At 39.4% G+C, this 16,886-nt stretch overlaps 1 protein-coding gene across 1 annotated transcript; it reads right to left on the bottom strand.

Moving 5' to 3' along the window:
* Positions 1–15,586: 15,586 nt before the first annotated feature.
* Positions 15,587–16,628, bottom strand: LOC116267009 (protein MIZU-KUSSEI 1-like). Its single transcript, XM_031648556.2, has one exon. The coding sequence runs from the start codon at positions 16,400–16,402 to the stop codon at positions 15,746–15,748; it is 657 nt and encodes a 218-aa protein (XP_031504416.1). The 5' UTR covers positions 16,403–16,628; the 3' UTR covers positions 15,587–15,745.
* Positions 16,629–16,886: the final 258 nt, after the last annotated feature.

Raw genomic sequence — 16,886 nt, 5'->3', positions numbered from 1 at the left:
CATACTACGTTAGCGTACCACTTCAAGGTGGTGTTATACAAAATCTTGTATACCCAACTTGTTTTTCAGATTCAAGAAACTGAGTTCTCTCGAAAGCCTTCTTAAACGGGTCTATAAATTGATTCCTGGTTGACAGCAAAGCTATTTAGATTTCAATATATTTTTTTCTTCATTAGTTGCAATGTGAAGCCCTGCTCTATTGCCAGTAAAAATTTCTGCAGGTGATATATCATCAATTCTGAAATATGATAGTAGCATTTTCAACCACTATTTCACAAGTCATGTCAGTTAACGCTTTTTATTCTCCCTGAGTTGATGATCTTGGGATTGTGGATTGATTTTTTACCTCCTGTGAAATTAACTTTCATCCCAAGAAAACACAGTATCATGTAATTTGATTGTCTCTTTGGAAAGGCGCCAATCCTCATTACAAAAAGCCTTCAAGTACAGCTGATTTTCTACTGAAAACATGATGACCTGATCAGGATTGTTTTTGAGGTAGCAGACAAACCTAGTGCAGCTAATAGCTGGGAGTAATTGGCTTTTGAATAAACATACTCAAAGTATTATGTGAGAACGTATCAGTCTTTATAACTGTTAGGTAGATTACCTGTTGATTGGTCAACCGTAAGGCCAAGGATCTTTTAATTCTTCACCATTTGAAGCTAAAATATGTTTTTATTACTCCATTAGAGTCAATGTTGGTCTTGCTTTCAAGCAACTGATTTTCATCAAGAATTTTCAAGTAGTATTTGAATTGAGATAAATATATTCCTTTGCTTGACCATCATAAATTCTATGTGACAAATTTTAACTCATTTGAGGTCGTTCATATGAAACGCACTATTAAGTTAGCATTTGAGCTTGAACACACTATTAAGTTAGCATTTGAGCTTGTTTATGAGTTCTTGACTATAACGTGTAAGTATAAATCATCAATGTAAACAAGTATTGCACAAAGTACCCTTCCTTTTGTCCATGTAAAGGATCAATAATTAGATTTAGATTGCTTGAAACCACATTTTCTAGGGTTACTAAAAACTTGTGGAACCAATTATGTTGTGCTTGTTTCAAATTATATAACAACTTGTTTACTTTGAAAACACGGTACTTTGTTTCAACTTGTAGCCAATTCGAGTAAGATTTGGTGGTTAGAGTGTAAGAGTCGAAGTTCCATTTTCTTCCACTGCCTTTATTTCATCTGCCATTGCTTCTCTCTACCAAGGATATTAATTTCCTTCACCAAAAGAGGTGGGATTTGGTTGATCTAATATGTTGAGAAGAATGCTTTAGTGAGTGGAGAAAAACTACTAAAAGAGACAAACTTTTGTAAGAGGATACCTGGTTATCGAGCCTTTCCTTGTTATCAATTGTGACAGTGAGTTTGGTGTGACTATATTGTAATAAAATTTCATAAGCAAAGTAGAGAACTTGTGAATTTCAATTGAACAATGAAGTTGTTGAGCTTCCATGGAATTGGATGATCATCTTGCTGGTTTAGAGACTGATGAGCTTCCTCAAAAGCTTCAGACTCTGGGGTCAATTCCTGGTTGGGTATTTTCTAGCTTTCTTGAAAATGTTCAAGTTATAGGATTAATTCTTGTGGTATCAAGGCTAAAGCTCCTCATTTCTTTTCTTGAAATTATGATCACTTATGAGTAATGGAACAATAGTCAAATTTGTTTTCCTTCAACTTTATGAAATAGAAACTTGAACCACATTCAAGAGTTAAGAAGTAATGAGCTCCAATAATGAAGGCCAGCGGGTATGGTCCCTATAGATCTCTATGGATAAGTTCAAAAACTCAAACAAATTTCACTAGAATTAAACACTAACCTCAAATCTGCTTTGTTTCACAACATAGCACATTTTTCAAAGGAATTAATTAAGAAAATTTAATGCTATGATCATAAACTAAAAACAATCTATTTTCAGAAGCTGAAGAATGGCCCTACATTTAGTGTCATAAGTCAAAATTTGCTTGAACTGATAGAGGCATAAATAAATTCTTGATTGTGTAGACAAAGAAAAGTTTAGTAAAGCTAAAGTATGACAACCAGTTAAGTCTTGCTTAGTAGGTGATAGACAAGAACTTTTCAGTCAATATAAACACATCTTAGCTCACCGACTCCAATCTTCATTTTGGAGTTGTAGCTCTATATGACATAACCAGATGAGTCAATAGTTAATATGTGGTTGAAAGCTGAGTTAATTGACTGATAGAAAGAAGACTGAATTTAAAGTTAGTAATGAATAAGACATTGTCCAACATCAGGTTAAGTGAAATATTGGTACACCCTTGATGAGTGGCATGAACTAGACCATTATTGCGCAAATGAAGAGCAAAAAGAATATCAAGCTTGGGAACACAGTTAAGAAGAGATAAGATATCATGTAATCACCGGCACTACTGCTAATGATCTAGACATTCTTTAAAGAGGTTAATGAACCAACAAAGTTTACTTGAGGGTTTATGGCCTTGTCTTTGAGTAACTGAATCAATTGTTTATATTTCTCCATAGTTAGAATAAGAGCAACACCCTTCCTGGCTTCAACATTAGTAGCAACATAAATCTGACTTGCATTGGAAGAAATCATTGCATCAACTGAGTTTCAAAGAGTCCTTACTGAGTTTGATGAAGTTTCATTTTAATTTCTACATTGTTCTTCCAACAAGTTTGTAACCAAATGGAGTAGCCATGCTTCTTGCAGCATTTGTATCATATGTAACCTGTCAAGTGACAATAAGAACAAACAAGTTGTTGGCATCTAGGATTCTTGACTTTATATTGATGCGAACTTGAGTTAACTGCAAGAGAAGACTAGAGAAGACTAGCTCCTTTGTTGTTTTCCCGTGTGGAAGATAGAATAAACCGTTCATATCAATGAAAGATCAATCAAGAGTTCTGTCCTTCTATTGTGTTGTAGATACCATTTAATCCCATAAGACATTCAATGACTTTAACTTCTTGCTATTTCTCAGCAAACTTTTTCATGGCACCACAAGTACACAGGTAGAGGCTCGTAAGGAGTGAGCTCATTCCAGTAAGATTTGTATATATGCAACAATAAATAGCGTTTCTTGAGCTTGATGATTTGGAGTAAATTTAACGTGAAACTTTCTAATGTCGTGCTTTGTGTAAGACAGTCACATAAATAAACTCATACACCTCTTTGGCAGATGTTGCATGAAAAACACTGTTTGCATCCCAAATTTTTTGGTTGGTTTTGGAGTGCTCTAGAAAAATGAGGTTTTGTTTTGAAATAGGAAAGACAAGTTCTCGCCTGTCGGTACGAGGATCGACTGTTCTCGGCACCTTTACTGGGTCAATCAACCCAAGGGCTATGTTTATCATTGATGCATTTTATTTTAACTTAAACATCTTTTTTATTCTAAATGCGGTATAGAAAAATATTGAAAGTTTGATGTTTCAAACTTTTGAAAAGATTCTTGAAGGATCACTTGAGAATGTGAGACATTTTGAGAAAAACTAAAATCGGAAAACCCTTATGAATATCATTTGGAAAACTTGAAAAATCATTTTGAAAATACTTTAGTGTTCTCTTAAGACATTAAGTAGGTTTGAAATTTTGCTCTAATTTTGTTACCATCTAGTTAGAGCTCCATCTCATTTTGCTTAAGTTCTTTTGAAGAGGTGCTTGTGATCATAAGTGAAATAAAGTGCGTGAGAATGCATGAATGCATTGATCCTATATGATTGGAAAGAAAAATCATTCATTCCTACTATAACATTCATCTAAGAGCATTCCTACCATAACATTCATCTAAGATTTTTGTTTTGATAAATATCATGTATAAAAAAAAGAAAAGTTTCTGAAAATGGATTGAGAGTATAGGCCATTAAGCATGAATCCAATATTGGGTCATTACTTGAGTTATGGTCTTAGGGAAGTTAGTAAATGAAAAATTAAAATCTTAAATGACAAGAGAAAAATATTGAAATAATGGAAGAGTTGAAAGACTTCCATAGAGATAGAGAGAGAGAGAGAGATAGAAAATGATGTATATATACATGTACATACCATCACATATGCACATATATGAAAATTTGTAACAAATGATATTGATTTGAATAGGGAGAGAGATTTTTAGAGGAAAAGTGAAATACGTATACATACTTATATGTGTATGTATAAGAAAATTTATAAGGAAAGATATTTGTCTTGAAAAGAGAGATAAAAGATTCAAGAGATAGAAAACAGAACACATATACACATGTATTCATGTATATATGAAAATTTGTAAAATATGAAAACATAGATAGAGAGAAATGGAAGAAAATCATCATGTGCACACACATATATATATATATATATATATATATATATATATATATATATATATATATATGGCATGTATATGCATACATATTTTCATGAGATTAAAAATCAAGAAATGAAAAATAGCTGACTTCAAGTTTGATGTAGGCAGGAAAGGAGTTGGACTCATGCAAGAGCCTAAGCTAAATCTCCAAAGCCACATTAGAGAGGGTATTTGCTTTTAAAAAAGAGGTTTTAGTGCTATCTCCTTTCTCTATGGGGAGATGAAGATGAGAGAAAAATTAAGAAAGAAATAATGCTATATTTAATAAAGAGAAAACATGATTTATTCATGAAATGAAAAATCATCTTATCTTTCCATTCTCCTGGTGCACTTGAGCATAGCCTCTTGTCTCTAAAAAGATGTTGAGTGCTATCTCTTTTAGCCATTGGGAGATGAAGATGAGAGAACAATGAAGAAAGAAACAATTCTATATTCAATAAAGAGAAAACATGATTTAATCAAGAAATGAAAGATCACTCATCTTTCCATGCTCCCGGTGCACTTGAGCATAGCCTCTTGTCTCTAACAAGAGGTTGAGTGCTATTTCCTTTGGCCATGGGGAGATGAAGATGAGAAAAAAATGAAGAAAGAAACAATCCTATATTCAATAAAGAGAAAACATGATTTATTGATGAAATGAAAGATTATTTCATCTTTATATGCTTCTGGTGCACTTGAGCGTAGCTTCTTGTCTCTAAAAAGAGGTTGAGTGCTACCTCCTTTGGCCATGAGGAAATGAATATGAGAGAAAAATGAAGAAAAAAACAATACTATATTCAATAAAGAGGAAACATGATTAAATCATGAAATGAAATATCATCTCATCTTTCCATGTTCTTGGTACACCTAAGTATAGCCTCTTGTCTCTAAAAAGAGATTGAGTACTATCTTCTTTGATCATGGAAAGATGAAGATGAGAAAAAAAGAAAATAAGAGAGAAATGAGAAGGATGATAATTACATACCTCTAATGAGAAATGACTTAAGAAAATGAACAACAATGCTTAAAATGATCTTGGACTTACCTTGAAAGAATCTCCAAGATAATGAAGAGGATGTCTCCAAGAGAGTTGTAGCTCCAAATTGGAGAGGAAGATGAGAAATGGAAAGAAGAAGAGAGAGAGAGAGAGAGCTCAAGAGAAACCCTAAGTCTTCAAGTGATAATAATATAGATTATTAGGGTTTCTCCCAAAAGCCACTCATACGCAAGAGAGGGGGGGGGGGATTATGGGGGTATTTATAAAGGATTTTGGAGTCAAATCCTAAATTTTGATTTTTTTTGAATTTTATAACATTTTTATTTGAATTTCACATAATTTTGAATTATTTTGAAAAATAAGTAAAAACATTTTCAGAAGTGAGCTCAGCCTTTGCCCAATCAAAAAGACCAAAACCGCCTCCTAAAAGGCAGTTTTTCATCAAAAAGGAAGGGGGAAAGGGGAAGACGACAGCGCCTGGACGCAACAGCGTCGGGCGCTATTGCGAACGTAGAGCCGGTCGCGCGACTGTGTGTCGCGCGATTGCGCTTCACGGGACACGCAAAAACGTAAGTATTATTTTTTAAATATAATTGAATAATACTTACGTTTTTTTTAACGTTCAGTTTTATTGAAAATATGTAAAAAAAAGAGTTCAATGTTAAAGAAAAATAGGCGATCGACTCCATTTTGAGCGACTCTGAACTCGCTCCAAATTCGATTTTGGTTTAAATGGTTGTGGACTCGTTCGAACGTGCGACTTGGGTGTAAAACTCATTTCGGCGTGAGAAATGAGTTTTTTTTAAAACAAAGGGAAGGTCTTTGTATGCGCGATGCCCAAATTTTGTCGTTTCGAATGCGATTCGAATTTTGGACCTGAAATGTTCGATTTGGATCTGAACTTGGATCTAGTTCGGATCTTCAAAAATTTTGAAAAAATTTGGGGTGATTACAAACACCATAAACAATTTCTCACTCATGAGTTAATTCTCTATGAAAGCACCACTTTTTTACACCTCCACCAAAATATATGTCGTGCTCCGATGCAGTAGGACCAGGTAAAACAATTGATCCTTTTATAAATCCGCATTTGTTCTTTGAAGTTAAGGCCATGTTCGTTGATATACTCCATGTTATATAATTTTCTCTAGTGAGGGGATATGAATTTACTAAGTTTGGCACACTTTCAGTTTCTTCAACGATGAGCAATTTGGAGGATTTTGATATGGAAATGCATCAACAATAGTTACCATGATAAAACAGAATAAAATAACTCACAAATTTCTTAGATCAAGTTGAAAGAACCACAGGCACATGTATAACTGTTTCTGTGAATCTTTCAAGAAACAAATGTAGAGAATGATCAACCACTCACCAGAAGCCTGATCAAGTTAGCAATTGCTTTTTATGACATGTAAATGGGTCAATGCTTTGATACCATTCAAGAACAGAGCATAAGGATGAACAAGGCGTAGAGCAAGGGGAGAGAGTGGGGTTTGGGTTTCGCTTATGTGGTCGGCCCCCGGCTCCTGTCGGGGGGGGGGTGAGCAGAAGCGATGGATCTGGAGGATGTTTCTGCCTTTCCCCATCTTGGAGCACATCAAGTGAAGTAGGGTCTTCAGCGAGAGAGGTATGTTTCATCGTTCAGCCAAAATCAGGGGCGGTAGGTGACAGAGGATGATGTTGGGGATGAGAGACCTGAGCGCGACACTACAGCAGCTATGGAGGGGATTGAAGCAGGTTCGCCCAAGAAAGGGCATCTTGGCTCTGTTGGGCAGCACAGTGTAACGAGTGGAGGAGATGATATTCAAGGTAAGAGCTGGGCAAATGTGGTTCATGGGGGCAGGGCAGAGGAGGAAGCCGATTAGCCGGTAGCCTCAGTGGTAAGGTATGGGAATGAGGTTAACATCACCCTTCCCAGCGAAGTCTATCAAAAGATGAAACAGAGGTTCAGCTTCTCAGCCATTGCAAGTTTGTACAGGGGGCGACAAAATGTTGGTCTGGACTTCAAGCACATCTTTGAACAGGTAAGAAGGATGTGGGTGTCAGTTGCCAAACCAAGATTCTCCATCACCGGCAATGGCCATTTTTTGGTGAGGGTTTCCTCGGAGGAAGAACTGCTGGTGGTCCTGAGACGCCGAACATGGTCAATTGGTGGTCGGTTTTTAATTGCAAGCAGGTAGAAACCAAGAATGCCAATGAAAATCAATGAGGAGAAGTCTGTGCCCATTTGAATTCATTTGTCGGCACTTCCTTCGGTTTTTTTGGGCAGAATACAGTTGTAGGTTCATAGCACAGGCCTTGGGAGGGTCTTTCATGAGAGCTGATAGTTGCACCCTCTAGATGGAGAGGTTGGGATATGCATGCATTTGCATCAAAGTGCCTTTGAGTTTCCGACCGATTCCTAATATCTCCATCGTTGTAGATGGGGTCTATAACCATACTCAGGAAGTTTGGTATGAGAACTGCGTTCGTTATTGCCACAGGTGTGGGACAACTTCCCACTTCTCCAACCAGTGCAAATTTCAAGGCGTTAAGAGTGAGGAGGAAATTAACAGGGATGAGTGGACTAAGGTTAAGATTTTAATCAGAAGTTAGACGGAAAATTGACACAAACCTCCTAACCCGGCTAGGACAGAAGCCAATTGGTTCTTAGTCCTCAGTGGAGAGGCTGAGAAGGAAAGACAATAGGATGTTAGATCCATAGAGCGACATGATAGGGGCGAATATGAAGGAGTCAACAACCGATCCTCTACGGGAGCACCAGGGAGGAGACAAAGAAAGGTCGGGGACCGTGAAGCCACCTAGCGAAAAGGCAAAACCAAGGTTCATAACAGCGGCCGTGCTTCTACCAGTACAGCCTCCAATCGACGGGTAGGAGGTAATGTAACTAACCCAAACCCTTTTGCCAATTTAATGCATATTAGCATGATCTATAATTTAGAGAAAGATAAGCCTCTTGAATTCTCCTTGAACCTGAATGGGGAGAAAGAAGCCAGCCCCAACAAGTCCCCAGAGAAGAGGGAGACTCCGGTAATCAAATTTTCGAGTGTTTCTACGGAGTCGGATCCTTTATGCAATGACAAGTTTGTCAATAGTAGGCGAGGCCCAAAAAAGGGTATCTGATACACGGGTAGGGTGAAGAAGGGGAGACTTCCCAGAGGCTACTAGCCTGATTGAGCTCCTTATGGCTCACTCACGTGGTTCCAAGAAGAGGAAGATGGTGGTCAGGATAGAGGGGAATGTTGCTCAATTGGAGAATATTGAGGAGGCCATCTCTGTTGAAGGGGAAGGCTCCTATCGGGACATTATGGAGGCATGCAAGCCTCATGATAATAACCCCAATTCCTTTTCATGAAAGTGTTGTACTAGAATATCTGGGGTCTCGCTAGGATGGAGGCTCAAAAGGAGTTGAGAGATATTATTTTCCAAGCGAAGCCTGAGATTGGGTTCGTCTCTGATTTTATGGTTGATTCTCATAAGTTGCATGCTACTATGAAAAGCTTTACTGAATATGATTTTTTTCTAATGATAATGTGCTTAATGGTATGGATAGAATTATGTCTTTCTAAAGGAAGAATGTTGTGCAGGTTTTTAGTTATATTGTGGACACATATTGGGTTTGTATGTGCTTGAAGGACCTTCGCGATGGCAGAGAAACTATTATCTTTGGTATCTACTTGCCTAAGAGGCTTGTGGATAGGCTGGACAACCTTATTAGGCTTGAGGTAGTGGTTTCAGGATTAATGGCCCATGTATGGTCATAGGGGACTTCAATGCAATGATGGGTAGCTGGAACAAAACGGGAGCTCCTTCTGTAGCTAGATCTTCGTTGACCTTCAATCGCTTCATTGCCTCCTACCGGTTGTCTGAAGTGGAAGATCCCTCCAAGAAATTTACGTGGTCTAATCACAAAACGGGTCAGATACTGTGTTGTGTAAGCTTGACTAGTGTTTTGTGAATGATAAGTGGGCTTTCGAGTTTGGTGGTAATGAAACGCTGAAGGTCTCTATTTCTTCCACCTCCGATCACAGTTTCTTAATATATCGACGTTCACGAATGGCACACTGAACAAGGGTCGTCATCCCTTCAGGCTTTTCAAGCTTTGGATCATGGATTCTGATGGGCTGGATAGAGTCAAGAAGGAAATGGGGCTTCACCATGATCAGACTCCGTAAGAAGCTAGGGTTAGTTAAAGATGCCTTGTTGAGATGGAATGTGGAGAAGTTTGGTCGGCTTAAGAGCAGGATTGAGAACCTTCGTCTTCGCCTAGACCAGAGTAGGCTTCTTGTTGAAAGTGGGGATTGGGGAGCTACTAAACAAGAGTATAAGGTCAGAGGTTTGCTCAATGAGGCCCTTCGTATGGAAGAAGTTATGTGGAAGCAAAGGTCTCTGATTAAATGGCTTGCTGAAGGGGACAAAAACACTTCTTTCTTCCATATCATGGCCAACAGTCGTAAGGCTAAGCGGTATATCACAGTCATCGAAGTTGATGGGGAAACACATACAGAGGAGGTCAATATCTTGAAGGCTTGTACCTCTTATTTCCAGCAGCTTTTGGGGTCTGATGTAGCCATGGTTACCGATGAAGAGAACCAATGGATGTTACGACCAATCATGAGAAAGGAGATATGTATGGCAGTCAAGAGTCTTGACAAGGATAGTTCTGCTGGCCCAGATGGTTTCCCGAACTATTTCTACAAGGATTGTTGGAGCATCATCAGAAATAATGTGGTTGCAGCTATGCAAGTTTTTTTTCCTGAAAGCTAAACTTGTTGGAAGTGTTAACCACACCATGATTTGCTTGATAGCAAAAAAAATCAAATGCCATCAGGGTTGAGAATTATAGGCTCATATCCTTATGCAACACCATTTATAAGATTATTTGCTAAAATTCTTGTTATCAGGATGAGAGGGATGTCATCATGCGTCTAGTTCAAAGAAACCAAGTTGCTTTCTCTAAAGGGAGGCAAATTCAAGACAACATTTTATGGGCAAATGAGATCGCTAATTTAAAAGATTTCTGATCAAAAGGGGGTTGCTTTCTAACTTGGATCTCTCGAAGGCTTATGATAGAGTTTCTTAGAAATTTTTGTAGAATAGCATGCATGTGTTGGGATTTCAACCCAGATGGATAGAGTTAGTGATGAAATGTGTCACTTCAGTGTCATACGAGATGGTGATTAATGGTCGCTTGGGGGATAGGTTCACTGTTTCGAAAGAACTCAGACAGGGGGACTCGATATCTCCATACCTTTTTATTCTCGTTATGGAAATTTTCAATCGCCGTATTCAAGTGGAGGTCCGAAACAAGAACATTCAAATTCCCAGGATCCGAAATGTCTCCCAAGAGACAGGAGCGGTTATGTATGCAGACGATGTTCTCATGGTTTCTAAGGCTTCTATAAGCTCTTTTGTGCCATTGAAGAGATACTTGAGCAATTTGAGAAGTTCACTGGTATGAAAGTGAACAAAGAAAAATCTGTTAACTTCGTGGACAAAACTCTGCATTGTAGGGTAGAGGATCTCAGAAACATCCTTCAATGGCCGATGAGCTCCCTTCCAGCTGAATATCTTAGAGTACCTTTTTTCTGTGGTAGACTAAGGACATGTGTTGTCCACTGCTTTCCAAAATAGAAAATAAGTTGAAAGGATGGAAAGCTCTCATTCTCTCTTTTGTTGGGCATATAATCCTTATTAAATATGTGTTGTCTACCCTCCCCCACTATTGGATGATGGTCTTCCGTCTTCCTCGTAGAATTCATATAAAACTTGAAAACATATGCAAGAGATTCATTTGGAATGATGGCGAGTCTACTCGGCATATCCACCACATTGGCTGGGCTAGACTGTGTAACCCTTATGATCTTGGGGGCATTGGCCTCCACAAAATGGAGGACCTGAACCGCGCGCTAGCAGGTATAGCAGACTCTTGATGGATGATGGCATCTGGTTCAAGGTGTACAAAAATAAGTACCTTCAGAAGAATAGCCTTTGGACCCTTAATGGGTCAATTAGAGGTAGCTGGGGCTGGAAGGGGCTCATTTGGGGCTAGAGACTTATTCAAGATAAGATAGAATGTAAGCTTGGGGATGGTAACCGCTGTTGTTTTTGGCTCGATCCTTGACAGGGTAGCCCACTTATCCAGCGGATTAGTGGGGACAGTTCTCTTAATATTGCTAGGGAACTCAATATCTTAGTTAAAAATAAGGTGCTCTTGAGCAGGAGGGGACACTAATGATATTGAGGATGTGTGCATAGGCCTCATTGGCAACATAGACTTCATCCTTCTTTTTAATGAAACTGACCAGGTTGTTTGGAGTGACAACCATCAAACTTGCATTGGAGTTGGAAACATTCTTGATCATACTAGGGGAGCAGGGAGAAAGAGAGAGCTGGAGGAAATACATTTGGCAAGGAAAAACTCCATCTAGTGCTTGCTGGTTCAGCTTCCTTGCAAGCGAGGGCAGATTACCCACTTTAGACAGAATCAAGAAGCTAGGTTTTCAACTTGCTAACTGTTGTCTTTTTTGCAGAAAAGCTGAAGAAACTAACGAACATGTTATCCTCCATTGCGAGGTAGCCAGAGAAATTTAGGAATGGATCTTGGCCAAGTTCGGCGTCATCAATTCACCCACTCGCAATTTCCAGTTTGAAATTCAACGGTGGATGCATAAGAAGGTGCATGACGGGTGGCTGAGGGTGTGTTGGAGAATCACATTCCCTATTGTTTGGGGGCGAATCTGGTGGCATCGAAATAGGCTGATGCATGAAGACAAACCTAGTGCAGCTATTAATTTTAATGAAGATATATGGTCAACAAGTGTGGCCATTTTCTTGGGTATCAAATGGACCAAGGAAACGGAAGGAACTGTCCGAAGTTGGGCCATTTCCAATCTTATGTGTTCTGCCAGGTGCAAAGAACCTTCTAATATGCTTTTCTTTGAGGTTACACATGTCGAAATCACTGGGAAGTTGAGGATTGCTGGAAACTCCTATTTCAGTGATGGAGCGAATGGTATGCTATATTGTTGAGTCCTAGGGGTAGGGTACTCGCTGGTGAGTTGGAGGTGATGGATAAATTGTTTAGGTATCATAAGGAGTATGGCAGTTGTGTTATTATTTGCACTAAGATCGAAGCCCTTGTCTGGAGAATACGGCAACATTATGATGGCAGTAGAATATGATCGGAGTTCCACATGCTTGACAAAGTTTTCCACTACAATGTCAAGATTGAAAGAGATCATCCTACAGCTGATTTTGGATCCTTCATTACCTCCCACGTGAAGGAGTGGAGGGATGTTTTTTTGTGTGCAAGCTAACATTCACTGTTCTTTAGTTTTTTTCCTGTTTTTAGTGTCATGATAGTTGTTTTCTGAAAGAGCTGAGTCAGCCTTTGGGTATACTATGCCTGAAGGATAGCAGATTTTTTCTGTTGCTATCCTTTCCCTTTTTTTGTATAACTCATTTTGTTTAATAAAGGTAGGGGGCCGCATCCCCCAGCAAGCTGCTATTGCGAGAGGGATGAAAAGTTTCTTTCTTGTTTAGCTTATTGTTGATGATGATAAAATATGTATGTATACAAGGAAAAGAATAAAGTGAATGGCCAATAATACAACAGAAAAGTTATAGCTCAGTGAATTATGTTACAAGCATAATAGAAAGAGAAGACACAACAGATTCTAGGTGCTTCCAGCTTGATCCGTCACTTTTTAGAGACCTCTGGAGCTTTTCATACTGAGTTAACATTTTTAGTGGCGGCAACAATCATTGGTAGAAATCAAGTTTTACATTTGTATGGCCCGTCATCAGAAATCTAATTGTAGGTGATGATGACATCCATTGCTAAATTTATTAAAAACTTAATCTCGTAGAAATCCATTGCCTAAACAATCCTCAGTTATAGACAGCACACGCACATAACTGATGTCCTTGTGTGGGATTGGCGGTCACTTTGTGACAAAACTAATAAACAGGCGTCGTCGACTTTCATTTTGCATTGCAGTGAGAGATTAACACAATATTTTATATATATATATATATATATATATATATATATATTGGTAGAGCTGAATATATATACATTTAATGTTCCTCATGAGAACCGATTTCAGTTCTGGAAGTAGCGTTCAAATTTGAGTTCTGATCTGAATTCAGAAACAAATGATACTGCTATATCGAATTCACCAGGGCGCACTGGAGAACCTGAAGGCGAATCGTTTATGTCACAACCTGCAGCTAGGAAATTGGTAGACGTAAATGGGCTGGCCTTGTCTTATATATGGAAATTCTAAAGGGGACACATTGTTTTTTTATCAAAATCTTAGGGGTCGGAAGAGTTATTTTTTGGTTCGGAAAAATAATGCAGAAGTTATGAATTGTTTAAATTTCAAAAGATGACGGATGCCTAGAGGGCCCTCTCGCCCTCCCAGGCTCCACCCGCCCGTGCCATTCGGGGACTCATGCCTCGTTTGCTACGATCTTACACCAACCCACTCTCAATTTGTGACATTGATGGTTTTAAGACAGGCGCACACGACCACGCTATACTTTGGGTCCACAAACTTAAGAGACCAAGAGAAAGAAGAAGAAAGTTGTTGGGCAAGTTGCAGAGGAAACAAAAGAAGCAGCGGCAAATCATGGATGCCTCGTGCGGTTCAGCTTGCAGAGTACCGTATTCCTGAGTTAGCTGCTTCTATCAAGCTTCTCCAATAAGAACTTAATTATTTGGCAACTTTGTTTTCTTTTTGAGAAAAACGCTTCACTGGCCGATTCAGCTTATGGAAAAATATTAAGTGCAATAGAAGCAATTCCTTTTACACCTTTTCTTTCAAAAAAAAAAAAAGAAAAAATATCACAGTTGCTTTTATTTATGATGCATCACTTAAATTAAGCACATCTATACGTTTGATGTTACAAGAAATAATCATGTATTTTGTCGAATGGCCGTCTTGGTTTCCCGTTCGTAAAAGAAGAGTGCGAGAAGAGGAACAACAGACCACAAAATAGAGTGGCGGATGAAGGTTCTGCGTTCTCTATTATTTTTTGGTGAAAAAGAATACACTTTATATACTTTCTAGTGTCTCCGTTGTCTATTATTTTTTGATGAAAAAAAAAAATACACTTATATACTTTCCGGTGAGTGAATGAGGCGCTCAAGTTTTCATCTAACCCTTTGTAATACAAAACCTGCTTTCAATATCTCGGGTACTGCCCCTGCCACACTTAAATTTGCATGTTGGTTCCCTTTTAAAACAAATATACTTGCCACAATATAACAAAAAGAAAAGAACGAAAAATTATTTTCCAAGATAGAGCCAGACTTTTCTAGCGACTTCTTGATCTTTTGACATGGAACACCATTTTAATGTGCCATGTTTTGGCCTCCCACCCTCTTGCTGATGCTCTCAAGGTGTAAGGCTATTTTGGGCCTTGGGCGGTCTTACAGTAGACCTTTTAACTCAAGAGTCCAGTAAAGTAGCACTAATGGAGATGCCAAATGGAAAGAAGCAATGCATCAATATCGTGCCAATTCCATTTGCAGCTTTTAGTGCTTGTAGGGAACGTGGGAAATCATATATATATATATATATATATATATATATATATATATATATGGCTGCGTCATGCTACCAAAGTCCGTCCAATATAACAGCGGCCCCTTTGTTTTCATTGCCCCCACGCTTAGCCGGCTGTGGCTAAAGATCTGGGGTCCATTTGTACATTATCATCAACAATCATGAAATACTTTCCAGCACAGCTTTAGCAGGCACTTGTACATTTGGCCAAATTAATCTAACATCAAGCACCAATGCCTGGTTCATGGATACTTCCACGAACATTTACAATGAAGAACCCAAAAAGATGAAGGCCACAATTTTCCGAGCGTCGGATGGCGTCTCCAACTAAACTAAGACTATCTTCTTGTGGTAGAAAATCAAGGTTCTTTCATCTTTTTGGGGGCATGCAAGAAGCTAGCTAGTGAGCTTTTCGAGCAGAAAGTTCATAACCCACTGTTCGGAAAAGCGGCCGTAAGGCTGCCAAGGTATTGCTTCAACATCAGTGATAGCGGCTTTATACGATTCACTTGCACCCCATCAAACACAAGGACATAGCGACTTAAATTGCAATAGAGAGCAGACAAAGCAATCTCCTAGCCCAACCAGCTGCACCGTGCCTCCGTTAGCAGGATGAGTTTTTAATTAGGTTCATAATTAAGCATAGATTATCAGTATTGAAATCGAAAGTTTGCATACAATGCTTACTAGCTGGAAACTTTTTTTTCCGTCATTAAAAAGAAAGCAAAATCATACAGGAAGCTAATTTTAGTAATCGAGAGTTTATACAGGCCTTTAATATACTTGGAGCAATATATAGCTGCAAAGTCTATATCTTCTCCTGCAATTCGGTTTATCTTCTTGTGGTTATGATCTTAGCAAGAAAATGCTCAGCTCCTGCGATGAGTTCCCGTCAGGATTTATCAGATGAAACGACTCGGAGTCGGGTGAGCCGGCGATCCTCTCGAAGCTGGCTCTCAAGAACATGAGCTCCCCATCGCCGGACTTCGACTCGGCTGGCAACACTCCAGCACCGACCGACACCGACCGCATCATCTTGAGGATCGATGCATCGGTCTCGCTCATCTGACGCCTGATGGCGTACCCAACTTTCCGGCCGTTGCAGTACATGGTCCAGGCCGGCACAGAGAACAGGGATCCGGCACGGCCGCCGGGCCGGTCACACTCAAGGGCGATCCTCAGGAGCCCGGACCGCATTTCCTTGGCAAGGTAGCAGGTTGGGATGGCGAATTCGAGGAGGAGCAAGGGGGCCCTGCCGGAGTCTTCCTGGACGCAGAAGCTGACTCGGCTCTTCCTGTAGCCGAAGAACGTGCCTGTTATGGTCGAGCCGAGAGTGGACTGGGCGTCCTCCGATGGTGGGTAAGACATCGAGTGAGGAACACAACATGGGACCATGAGCTCGACCAGGGATCGAATCAAGCTCCAGCTTCTGACGTCCTTGCTGCAATCGACGGCGATTGGGCCGTCGACTATTCGATTCCTCTGGCTTCCGGTGCCGATCATTCCCACGGCCGGTTGTCCGACGGATGAAAACGGTGGTAATTAAAGGTAAGGCAAGATTCTGATCAGTTACCTCAGAAGAGATGCAATCTGAATATGGAGCTCCCTTTCACCTAGCTCCTTCAAATTGAAGGTCTTAAGCTTGGCAGAATCTCCGTTGATCGATCTTCTTCTCTTGCAGTATGGTGTTCATGGTGTTGGCCAGGGACACCACCTTTGTGGGGTTTAAATAGTGCTGGAGAGGGCAGTCGCAGAAGATGACATGGACAACATGGCTACTTTTATGCGCCTAGAATTTACAGAGTTTATGCCACTCGGGTTCTACGTACCACGAGAGGAAATTATTGAAAGGGATGGATAATCCTGCGACAAGAAATTCTCTGCATATATAACCACATTTTATTTCAGATTATAGACTTTCAAGATTAGCTAGGCAAAGAATTTTATGTACATGTTTTTGCTTTCTTGATTACTTTTTAGAATAGAA

Source organism: Nymphaea colorata, chromosome 1 (genome assembly GCF_008831285.2).
Source record: "Nymphaea colorata isolate Beijing-Zhang1983 chromosome 1, ASM883128v2, whole genome shotgun sequence".
In the NCBI taxonomy this organism is placed as follows: domain Eukaryota; kingdom Viridiplantae; phylum Streptophyta; class Magnoliopsida; order Nymphaeales; family Nymphaeaceae; genus Nymphaea; species Nymphaea colorata.
This window is presented reverse-complemented; position numbering and strand designations above follow the sequence as displayed.

Bases quoted from the DNA above. Each gene is read 5' to 3' on its own strand.
- LOC116267009 (XM_031648556.2), bottom strand. From the start codon at position 16,402: ATGATCGGCACCGGAAGCCAGAGGAATCGAATAGTCGACGGCCCAATC.